Source organism: Heloderma suspectum, chromosome 5 (genome assembly GCF_057233095.1).
Source record: "Heloderma suspectum isolate Gila_16-S chromosome 5, 16-S_ref, whole genome shotgun sequence".
Lineage (NCBI taxonomy): Eukaryota > Metazoa > Chordata > Lepidosauria > Squamata > Helodermatidae > Heloderma > Heloderma suspectum.
In genome coordinates, this window is record NC_139462.1 from 195,090,303 (window position 1) to 195,103,069 (window position 12,767).

The 12,767-nt window shown below is 42.2% G+C and overlaps 1 protein-coding gene across 3 annotated transcripts in view; it reads right to left on the bottom strand.

Annotated features, from left to right (window-relative positions):
• CDK14 (cyclin dependent kinase 14) overlaps window positions 1-12,767 on the bottom strand; it is a 389,160-nt gene that overhangs the window by 106,202 nt on the left and 270,191 nt on the right. For all 3 annotated transcript variants that reach the window (XM_084858927.1, XM_084858928.1, XM_084858929.1), the window contains exon 11: window positions 12,389-12,452. In XM_084858927.1, coding sequence (XP_084715053.1) covers window positions 12,389-12,452 — 64 coding nt within the window. The remainder of the gene's footprint in view (window positions 1-12,388; window positions 12,453-12,767) is intronic.

Consider the following 12,767-nt stretch of genomic DNA (forward strand, 5'->3'; position numbering starts at 1 on the left):
AGTAGGTAGTCTTGGGCCACTCTCTCTTACCCTCAGTCCCCCTATATTCTATATGGGGAATACTGGCTTCCCTTACAGAGTTTTTAAAGATTACACTAGATAATGTATATGAAGTGTTTTGAACATTTAAAAGTACTATATAAATGTTTATTATTTCTTGCCCAGAAATATTTCTTGCCCAACTGTTCCCACCTGCCCTGGGTTCAGTTTAGGTCAGGGCTCATCCCTAGAATTTGTTTTTAATACCAGAGTGGAGACCTGGATTCTGTGATGCACCTTTTCCTCACCACTGGATCACAAAGGAACAGGCCTTCCATGGCAGATACCAAGACTGGATCCTAGGCAGGCTTAAACTCAGCCACCACATATCTTTTCATAAAATGGAGAAGGGAAATAGAGAGGACATGTCCCAAGTTAATTCCTGGGCTAGACTGACCAATGGAAGAAAGCCTCAGACTAAGGCAGCCTCCTATATTCAAGTTAAGCACCACTACTCTCTTCAGAGAACAATCAAGATCTCAGCTTCTTAGCTCAACGGGAGAGGTTCAGGTGCTCACCCCTCTTTTTTGCAGCACCAATCCAGAGAAGAATTTTTTTTTAAAGATCATTTATGCACTAGCAATTCCTTGTCTTAGAATAATAGAATAGTAGGGTTGGAAGGGGCGTACAAGACCATCGAGTCCAACCCCCTGCTCAATGCAGGAATCCAAGTCAAAGCATCCCTGACAGATGGCTGTCCAATTTCATCTTGAACGCCTCCAGTGTGGGAGAGCCCACTACCTCCCTAGGTAATTGGTTCCATTGTCGTATTGCTCTAACAGTTGGGAAGTTTTTCCTGATGTTCAGCCGGAATCTGGCTTCCTGTAACTTGAGTCCATTATTGCATGTCCTGCACGCTGGGATGATCGAGAAGAGATCCTGGCCTCTCTCTCTGTGACAACCTTTCAATTATCTGAAGAGAGCTATCATATCTCCCCTCAGTCTTCTCTTCTCGAGGCTAAACATGCCCAGTTCTTTCAGTTTCTCCTGAAAGGGCTTTGTTTTCAGTCCCTTGATCATCTTTGTTGCCCTCCTCTGAACCCTCTCCAGTTTGTCTACATCCGCCTTAAAGTGTGGTGCCCAGAACTGGACACAGTACTCCAGATGAGGCCTAACCAGTGCTGAGTAGAGGGAAACTAGTACTTCATATGATTTGGAAGCTATACTTCTATTAATGCAGCCCAAAATAGCATTTGGCTTTTTTGCAGCCATATCGCATTGTTGGCTCATATTCAGGTTGCGATCTACAATTCCAGGATCCTTCTCGGGATCTTCAGCTGTGCATGTGTGCTCTTTCTCACAAACACACACACATAGCAATCACCACATACCTGGTGTAGAAAGGAAAAAACGATGAAGCGCTATGAACCCTCCATCCTTGTTTGAGTTTGATGCACATGCCGCTACACTGAGCTACTCTATTAATGCTCCCCTGTTCAATGAGAAGGATGGGGGAGGATTTAATATCTCACATACTGGTTTCCTTCCTGTTGACACACAACAGATGCTAGCCTACTCAATTCTAGCTCAAAAGCCCTGTTTGCAGCAAAGTGCCTTTCTGAGGAAGGAAAGGAAACAGTTTTTTTGTTTGCAAAAAGCACCACCACCACCACCAATGCCTCACTTCTACTTCCTATAAAAACCCAAGAGAAAGAAAGAAGAGCAGGCTTCTTTCACTCCTCTCTCCTTTCTCATTGAAAATAGCAGCAGCTTAGCTGGTGCTTTCTACAATAAGTCCAGTTCGTGGGAGCAACACACACAAAAAAGGATTTACTATTCTCGCCTCATCATTCTATTACTTGCACAGGTTCTTAATTAATCGATCTCCTAAACTTTATGCTTCATGCTTTGCCTGTGGGGCTGTGACACTTTATTGCTGTCTCCCAATTTGTCCCCCTGGTACTGCCTCTACTGAGGCCAGCAAACTGAGACCAGCAACAAGAAAATAGATTATCTGCTCCAATCTCCCCAGAAGCAGTCAGCCCCCCAGAAGCAGACAACCGAAGACGGGGGGAGGGGAGGAGAGATTGAGAGAGAGTGAGTAACGTAAAAACTGGAGACTAAAATTTCAGGGTCCCCAGTATTAGATACCTGGGCACACTTATTTTAAACAGCCTCAGTTTGGCTCGAATTGTTATACACATGTTATACACATTCAGGCCAAACTGAGGCTGTTTAAAGGAAGTGTGCCCAGGTATCTAATACTGGAGAGTTTAGCCTCCAGTTTTTCCTTTACAAGATTAGTGATCCTTCCACAGGTTCAGACATTTGGTGTATGTGTTTGGCTGAGGAGCCAATGGGGTGAAACTGCCATCAGTAGGATTATGACTGAATGCCTCTAAGTCAGAATCCCCCTTAAACATAACAATACCACAGCACCAAGGAGCCTTAGTTGGCCTCGGATAGCCGTGCTGCCGGGCCCAGTGCAGACAACCGTCTGTTTCCAATAGGAAACTCCCCAGGAATAATACACACAATCCATTATCCTGTTAAATACATAGTCATAGGGCAAGTATCTCAAGGGGAGATTACTTCAGAGAGGTTGGCACAATAGACCTTGAGCTTGGGTAGCCAGGATGTTCTAGTGGCCAGTCTCATGGACCGTCAAGCCATACCCTACAGTTTGCTCATACAGGGGACACAACACATTTGTGACCCTCAGTTATGGATAGATCCAGATTGGCCAGTAGTGGTAGGAAAACCATTTCAGGAAGAGAAAAAGAAAGGAAAGCCGATTTGGTTTACAGATGGGTCATGTTTGCACCATGAGGGAAAACCACATGTAGGGTATGCAGCTATAAGAACAGCTGGAGAGCCAGAAGTGGTTACAGGGAAGATTCCAAGTTACTCAGCTCAGGCTACAGAAACTTTAGCGATCTTGGCCATATTAAAGAAAACAGATAACCATAAATTTTAGCAATTTTCACAGACTCTAGCTATATGGTAACCTCAGTGGTAGACCATTTGAAATATTGAAAGAAAGCATAGAAGAATTCACAGAAAACAAGTACTTAAAACTATTAGAAAAGGAGAACCTAGAAATAGGGGGAAAGGGCTCTAAGTTCACTGTCCCATCTACGCCAAGAATAAATGTGATCCCCACACCAGCCCCTAGACCAAGAATAAGACAGAGACCTGGACATATAAAGGTAAAGGAACTAGAGGTTGTTCAAAACAAACCCTTGTCCACCACTGAAATCTAAGATCTGTCTAAACAGTTAGGGGACCTTGAATGAGCAAAATTGTTTTTCATGGCTGGCAAAAGTGATAAAATCATGGCAGAGCCACTCCCTGTCACTGTCTGATATAAATTCACTGGTCCAGGCATGTGCCAGTAAAGACCTGACAAATTCCACTTTAGCAGCTCTTACTACTAGTGAAGAGAACCCAGATGCATGGTTTGAGGAATGTGCAGGGCCTTTGACCCCGGGACAATTCTATCAAATTCAACTACTTTCAGACCAAAGTCCTGAAGAGAAAAAGGCTGCAGCAGTTGCAACTAGGCTTGTAGCTTATGGTGAAGAAAGGCAGAACTGGGAGTTTGACAGAAGGGTTTTTAACTCAGGGATTAATAGAGGGATTTGTGCCCAGTTTAAAAACTTTGGCAAATTTTAATGAACCAGAGTTGGGGAAAAAAGGACAATTTGATACGTATGAAGAGGTTGTTCAGAAGGGTAGGAAAGCATGGAGGAATGCAAGAAGGATATGACTGATTAAGTCCACCTGAGCAAAGCCCCAAACATCAGTGTTGCCTGTGACAACGGGGGGGGGGAGGTCAGTGGGGTCCAATTTTTTCTGAAGCCAGACTGCTATGGGTCTCCACTAACCCACTGTCTGGGTGGAGCAACAGAGCCCGACCAGGTGATCAGACCCCAGCTGAACCTGATAGAGTAAGCTGGGGTGTGAACACAATGCACCCGCAGACCCTATCTTCTAATGAAGATAGGGGATACTAACAACAACAACAACAACTACAACACCATCATCTTAGAGAGACGAGAATACAAGTCTGGAGGTGTTTAAGAGACTTGGGGGCAGATTTCTTTCAGCTCAACTCCACTCTCATCTTCTCTTCTGATTAGGCTTCTCCTTGTTTTTAAGTTTTAGTTAAAGCCTCTATTGGTTTCTTTCTAGTTTCTTCTAAACTATCTCCTCCCAAGGGTCCATACCCTTTTCCTGCTTCCTCCTGAAACTATCATCAATCAAGTCCCCAATATCTTGTGGGAACTCATCTTCTTCATATGGGGGTGGAGGTGCACTTGGAACTACAAAGGGTCTGATGAGCATCAGCATCAGGCACCTTAACCCAGCATTCAGTTCATCCCACAGCGCCAGTTGTTTACCAAAAGTGGCCCACTAGGCGGCTCACATTCCACACCTGGCTCCATGCCAGCAAGCTGGGCTTCTTACCCATTAAAGTCTGAGAATACGCTGAGATTGTTTCAGCCCCAAGACCTCTAATAATTAGCTTTACCAGATAAAATGTGGTGGGTTTTGGGTTATGAGCACCAGCTATCCTGAGGGAAACTTTTTAGGGAACCAGCTACTAGATGGTTTGATTAGTCTTTCGCCCCTATACCCATGTTGGACAACCGATTTGCACATTACTTTTGCAGAGATCTCTAGAGTTCTGTTGTATTTGCAGTTTTTATCTGCAAATTTCTTGCAAGAATGTATAGTTAAAAATAAGGTGGGTAGAATGAGTGATATCAGGAACAGGGTAACCCATGTACATGTGTGTCTAAAATAAAAGACTGTAACAGTGAAGTCTTTTTCATTTTACAGGCTCAAAATGATACAATTGAATCAGAAGCTCATGTGTTGGGACCACAAACTTGGATGCGTATCATTTAAAAGATGAATGACAAATTATGGATGTAATGAATACATACATACACATAGCTGATCAAGTTAAAGTCATTGCACAACAATTTGGAAACAGAGCTGTACCTTTGAATAGAATGGCAAAGACAATTATGACTGAAGGTAAAGAGATAGAAGAAATAGGATGGCAGTAATGGTGGGAGACCCTAATAGGATGGTCTCCTACAACGACTGGTGTTCTAAATTCCATGCTACATCCAGTGGCACTTGTAGTGATTGGACAAGTCATAATACTGCTTATTTTTCTTGGAGTGTGCGTGTATTCAAGACATAGCATAATGGGACTGGGGGTTCCTCCTCCTGATTGCATGGCTTTGATGTAAGTCCTGTATTGTGACAAGTTTCCCTTTGCCAGTTAGGAACGTAACCCTTTTCTGGTAAAGTATGGATGTGAGTGGTGGCCATACAGCTGCTAGATTTGTAAGTATATATTATCTTTACTTTGCTGAGTGAAAGTTTGTATGTTTGTTATAACTTTTCCCTGTTCTTTAAATAAACCCATTTAGCTTATATTGTCATTCTCCTCTTTGATGTTTAAGAGTGTGAGTGAATACAAACATTCTGTCTCGAGTCCTCAGAGGTACCTCGCCCATGCTATTTAGGCCAAACCAGGGGTAAACTGACCAGGTGTGCAGTAATCTCTACTTCCAGGCAACCTAAAAGAGTTTTGCCCTTAGGTTTTCACCTTACAAGAGAGAGAAGACAGAGGAGTGAATATGAAAAACTGCAGGAGCTCAGCTCCTCTTTCATCCTTTTAACTTTTCCATCTCTTCCCTTTTCCCTTGACCCTGAAGAGAACCCTTTTCCTCTTTACTCATCTACCTCCTTCCCTTCCCTTCCCTCTCATTGATTTAAGCCTTTCTCTAGTTTACATCAGAATTTTCTGGCATTCCTAACACTAGAAATGTTAATACCAATCTGACGCTGATATATGCAGTTTTTTGAGTTCATGTTTTACTTTGAAAATCAGATCGACTGCCAAAGCACTGAACATAAACTCATAGGGATATTTGACAGCTCAGAACAGCTCATTAATGAAGTTGCTAATTAATTCCAGTAACTGCTGTGTGAACCTGGATCCCAGCATCCCTCTTTGTTGTTCAGTCGTTCAGTCATGTCCGACTCTTCGTGACCCCATGGACCATAGCACGCCAGGCCTTCCTGTCCTGCGCTCTCTCCCGGAGCGTGCTCAAGTTCATATTCATTGCATCCGTGATGCTATCTAGCCATCTCATCCTCTGCCATCCCCTTCTCCTTTTGCCTTCAGTATTTCCCAGCATCAGGGTCTTTTCCAGGGAGTTTTCTCTTCGTATTAGGTGGCCAAAATATTGGAGCTTCAGCTTCAGTATCTGTCCTTCCAATGAGCACTCAGGGTTGATTTCCTTTAGGATGGACTGATTTGACCTCCTTGCAGTCCAGGGGACTCGTAAGAGTCTTCTCCAGCACCACAGTTCGAAAGCATCAATTCTTCGGCGCTCAGCCTTCCTTATAGTCCAGCTCTCACAGCCATACATTACTACTGGGAAAACCATAGCTTTGATTAGACGGACCTTTGTCGACAAGGTGATGTCTCTGCTTCTTACTATGCTGTCTAGGTTTGCCATAGCTTTCCTCCCAAGGAGCAAGCGTCTTTTAATTTCATGGCTACAGTCACCGTCTGCGGTGATCTTGGAGCCCAAGAAAGTAAAATCTGTCACTGCTTCCATTTCTTCCCCTTCTATACGCCAGGAAGTGATGGGGCCAGATGCCATGATCTTCGTTTTTTTAATGTTGAGTTTCAAACCAGCTTTTGCACTCTCCTCTTTCACCCTCAACAAGAGGCTCTTGAGATCCTCTTCGCTTTCTGCCATTAGGGTGGTATCGTCTGCATATTGGAGGTTGTTGATAATTCTCCCAGCAATCTTAATTCCGACCTCTGATTCATCCAACCCGGCATTTCTCATGATGTACTCTGCATATAAGTTAAATAAGCAGGGTGACAATATGCAGCCTTGTCGTACTCCTTTCCCAATTTTGAACCAATCGGTTGTTCCATGTCTGGTTCTTACTGTTGCTTCTTGACCCTCGTACAGGTTTCTCAGGAGACAGGTAAGGTGGTCTGGTACTCCCATCACTTTAAGAATTTGCCACAGTTTGTTGAGATCCACACAATCAAAGGCTTTAGCGTAGTCAATGAAGCAGAAATAGACGTTTTTCTGGAATTCTCTTGCTTTCTCCATGATGCAGCGAATGTTGGCGATTTGATCTCTAGTTCCTCTGTCTCTTCTAAACCCAGCTTGTACTTCCGGTAGTTCTCGGTTCGCATACTGCTGAAGCCTAGCTTGTAGGATTTTGAGCATCACCTTGCTGGCATGTGAAATGAGCATCCCTCTACCAGTCCTCATATATCACAGAAAAGGAAATAGAAGGGCCCCTTTAATCTACTTGGCATTGTATAGTTGACTCTCAAGACAATGCACCTAGGGGTGTGAAGAGGAAAACGTCTGAGGCATAATGTTCATGTTCTTGTCCTAGAAAGAAGCATACTGTGTTCTGCAGTAATGCGCAAGTGCTAATTAGCTTGCCTTGGAGGTTGCAAGAACAAGCTGAACATAATGGGAAGTTCTGGTGTGCTTTTTTCTCTCTCTCCCAAAGAACTTGAACATGAATAATTATCCTGAAAAAATATTTTTTAAAATAAGCTACTTTTGTTAACATGGTATGAGAGTCTGAGACATGACACAGCAGTGTTGCACTGACTATAGAAGAATTCCTTTGATACCAGTCCAATCTAGACCTTGGACCAGTCTTGCCACAGCTTCTGCACAGAGCAGATTTATTATGCAATTGTCATAGGAGGAAACACTGCCTCAGCATTGTGTTACACTGAATCACACGCAGGGGAGGGGGGCAGTTTCATAAATTCGGATGCTAATAAGTGATTAACATGAAATGAATTTTAAACCCTACTTAGTAATCCAAAATGCTGCAGATATTTAATTAAGTTGCTAGTAATTTTAGCAGAGTAGCTATTTATTACTTTTACCTTCTGTCCAAAATTCAATGTTTACTGCTATAAAAGTAACTAAGCTTAGGCATCAAAGCCTTTTTTTCTGAGCAGATGCTAACTTTCTCTTCATCAGTGCTTTTTGCATACTTTTTTCCTATTCCAGTTAGAGCTGGAAAGGAAAATCAGTCAAACCTTCTGCAATGAGAGAGATGCCAGGCAAAAATACACATTTATAATGCAGTGGGCATACAATTTAGCATCTCTTTATGGTATGCATCTCCCCAATCACATGTGGCATATATGAGAGCCAGTGTGGTGTAGTGGTGGACTGGGATTCAAGAGACCTGCAGTCTAGTCACCACTCATCCATGGAGCTCACTAGGTGACTTTGGGCCAGTCACGGATTCTCAGCCTAACCTACCTCACAGGGTTGTTGTAAGGATAAAATGAAGCAGAGGGGGATCATGTATGCTGCCTTGGGCTCCTTAGAGGAAAGGCAGGGTATAAACGTAACATATAAATAAAGAAATGTGCCAGCACTGCTGCCGTAAAGTATATGCAGAATAATCTATCTAGTATATATCACACGAACCACGAGGAGCACTGCTTGGGGAAGGGCTTTTTGTCAGCCATGCTGTTTAAATCAACCCTAAGTCTCTTTGATACAGTTATAAAACAAATATATTCTTCGTATTCCCGTATAGAAAGAATCATACAACTTTCCCCCCACATTAATACTGAAGTTGTTAAGCAAAGTTCTTAGGCTCAAAGATGCTGATGACTCCAGTCCTATGAGGACTCTCACATAACAATGGCAGATCCATGGGGTTGGATCCCAGATCTGCCTTCTGTTGACAGAAGGGCTCTGTTCATGGAAGGTACCTCTGCCCAATTTGGGGGGATCCCCCCTTTTCTCCCTGCAATACAGCTACAAGTGAGGGCCCCCCAAACCTCATGCACCGTCTTCAAGGGGATGGGGGGGGGAAATCTGAAGTGGGGGGGACACCTCTCTTTCTGCCAGCCCAGATGAATGCACCTAGCTCTGGATTCAACCACAGGTATTTCACAATCACTGGAAAGCAGGGGTAGGATAACCTGATTCTAACAGCAATGGGAAAGCATGTGTGAGGAGAGAAAATCTTTCCCACCCCCGCAGCTTATTTCCCTGCAACTCTTCTTTCCAAGCACTTTTCTCACAGCTGAGGTCACTTCTGATATTGGAGCGCAGAGGTAGAGGAAAACACCAGGGGGCAGGGGAAATGGGACTGCAGAGAGCTAAACTGTGGGCAAGGGGAGAGTTCTGCACTTTTCAACTACATACTCCCTTTTCTGTTAAGATCAGACCCCCACCTACCCTTGTTCCATGTAATAGGGACAGATCCATGTTTAAATTCACTATTGCATCTAGTTTGGCCCTGTCAAGAGGGATTTAGGATACTTGGTAATTTTGGATTAAAACTTTATATAGAAATGGATAAGGACTGAAAGAATAAGGATACATACAGAATTATGTACCGAAAATGAATTGTAACATTCACTTTTCATTTGCCACCTGGCATTTATCTCTAACTTTCCAAGTACAGCATTTTAAAGCAAGGCCATATTCCCAACAGGAAAAACATATGGTCTTTAACCAGCAAAATATAAATCTAATACAAATGGCCATTTCAAATATAACCTATATAATGTTTCCCTTTCAGTTTAATTCTCTGAATCCCCTCTATAAAAAAACCCCTAAAATTTATACACACATACGTATGTATTGAAGCATGACTAAACTGAGACTGAGAGTAACCATATCAGAAAGCTTTATTGACTGCCACCTACTGTCATTTTCTTTTTTTCTCTCATAAAGTGTACTGTGCGAAAACCCAAACTACATCTTCACTTTAAAAATACCACCACACTTCTCACACAGTTAAACAGTAGTTTTGGAAATGTACTAAAATGAGTTTCTTTCCAAAGGAAGTTGGTATTCTTTCATTTATAATTTCATTTTTAAATTATAATTTCTTCAATGTTTGACAACTTTATATTTCTGGAAACAAGATACCAAATATTGTAAATATTGGGAGGGGGGTTAAAAGAACAAAAAAATGAAAATATGTTATAACATATGATCATGCAGATGAGTTTTGAAAATGATCTTCAAAGGCAAAAATCTGTGGATAACAGCTTCTGGCACAATTCACTTGAAGATGTTTTAAAAAAAGAAGTTCTGATTCCCAGGAAGCTGAATTCTAAGTAATGCTAAGTAGCACATTTTGTGGGTTTTCTGACATGAAAATTGTGGCCACAGACCCACCTCTGTTCATTAAGGATGTTTGGGGTTCTTCAAGCAAAATATGGGCTCCTTCAGAAAATAGGAATCATCAACATTCAAGGAATAAGAAATTATGACGGTGGCAAAGGAAGAAACATTAAATTAAACCCAGTGAAATTTGGTGTGTATGGGGGGAGATAGCATAAAATAGGACACATTTCATGCACAGAAAATGATATTTATTTATACGGAGCAATAGATATAACTAAAAGTTTAAGATGTAGATCATGTTGCCTGTTAGATTTTATATAGAATGGTTTTCAGTACATAGATTGTACAACTTATATTGCTTTAATGATAAAGTTTTTCATTCAATGTATTCCCCTGCAGAAGAGGAACAGCAGTATCTGGATAAAATGCCAGCAAAAGTAGTATAGAATACAGATTTGAAAAACACAATAAAAACCCTTCTCTTTGATTTATTAGCCTCAAGTGGATGCTTCTTATATTACATCCTTACTTTGTATAATAATTATTTACCTATTAATTACAGTGACAAATCACAGATGGCCAGTACAGAAGTTCCAGAAAAACAGCATGCTATATAAAAAAAGTTAATTTTTAAAAACCCATAATCAGGGTACCATTCGGGGGGGGGGGGGGACATCATGGGTGCACAATCACAATCCTCCCAGCCAGCCCAGTATTTCAGAACACATGTTGTTCTTCTTTGTCAAGGGCATCTTAGCAATTTACTGGTTCTACACAGTGTGACTATTTTTATTGTCCAGGACCACCTACAGTGCCAGTACTACCGACCAATGAAGTTGGTGACGTTCATGTTGCTTTGGCAACAGAGAGGCCAACTGGCCCCAAGAATGGATGAAAAAGGCAGTGCTGTCCTGTCAGCACAGGGGAGTCTTCCAACCCAGAAGGAGCTAGATATCTCATAAGATGTGAGAATTATGAAACCTGCTAGCAGGCATTTATAACCCAGAAGGCTTTGGCTGAGAACAACTCCCCAGAGGCCCTGCAGAGAGCACCACCAACTTCAGCAGAACCCAGAGAGAGGAAGAGAACAGATGGTGTAAACTCCCTCTGCTCTCTGGCTGAAGCTCACATTTAGGTGGTGGGGGCCAAGCACAACAACTAAGTGTGCACAGGAGTAGGTGGCAAAATGTCCCCAATACTTATGAACTAAATAGGGCTGCTTGCACAGCACAACAGCCCAGGCTGTGGTGCATGGGGGGTACCTGCAGCCACCATTATATGCAACCCCTGCTTGGGGTTGTCGTGTCGTGTGAACCCAGCAAGCATGGACTATTTGAGGGTCAAACAACCACAGTCTGTTTTAGGGTTATGCAAGGGTTCTTTAACCCTTGCATAACATATGCTCACCAGGCATCATAACAACCCCCAAGCATGGGTTAAATAACCCATGAAGACCGCGGAAGCATCATTAGGAGCCATGGCTTATTGTCCAAACCTGGTCACTGGATCTTATGTACTAGATATATGCATGCCAAAGGCACACATTATTTGCAATAAAAATTATGATGTCAGTGTCAACAGCACTACTGTAGTTATGAAGGATGGCAAAAAAAAAAAAAAAAAAGGATATCCACAAAAGTGATCTTAAAATGCAATGCTTTGGGTTTGTTTTTGTTTTTTTGCAATTTAGGGCACAATCCTATCAGGATAGTTGGCTGCCTCCGAACTTGGAGACAGATGACTATTCAATACAGGGCGGGCAGAGCACGGAGGAGATCCTCTCCATAGGGGTGGGGTGGGGAGCCTGCACAGCCCATAGGAAGCAGTGCAATGCTGCTTCCGTGGTCTCCTCCCCTGCCCCGGGAACACCCTGTTTTTGCCCACTTTGTGCTGTGGTTATGTGCGAGGAGATGGGGACGAACAGTGCTGCCTATGAGGCGGTGGGGGACGGAGTGGGGAGTGCGGTTTCTGTGCCCTGGCTCCAAGCTCAGTTCCCAGAAACCGAAAAATCCTATGGCTGTCTAGACACTGTCTAGCAGCCATAGGATTGCTCTCTTAATCTTGAATCTATCAGAGACTGGTCTCTGTACCTTGCCTTGATTCTTTCCTGTTCTCACACTAATGTCTGAAACAGCACCTTTGCTCATAATTACAGAATCTTTTCAAAATGACATTTAATTATATTTTAATATGAACTCTAATAGCATGGTCTTCAAACCTACCTTGCTTGAAATGGGGTAGAGAATGAACTCCAGGCCATGAATCTTCATTTGGTGTTCCAAGTACCTATATGAGAAAAGAGAGAGGAATATATTCATTTTAGAATGTAGATGACCACTTAACACAAAGTATTTTAAGCTTGATTTAAGGAAAGAAAGTAACTGGAAGATGTAACTAATTTGCTTAACGTTTCATAAGATTTACTGTAGAAGAACAAGAACTAATAATTTAAACTATATGAGCATCCATGCTCATCAGATGAATTATAGCCATAATGGAAAGCCATTATTCTTGTACTTATTTAATAAAAAAAACCTTTATTGTTATTAATTCAAACATAGAAAATTATATATTAAAGCAAACAAAATTAGCATCAGTAAC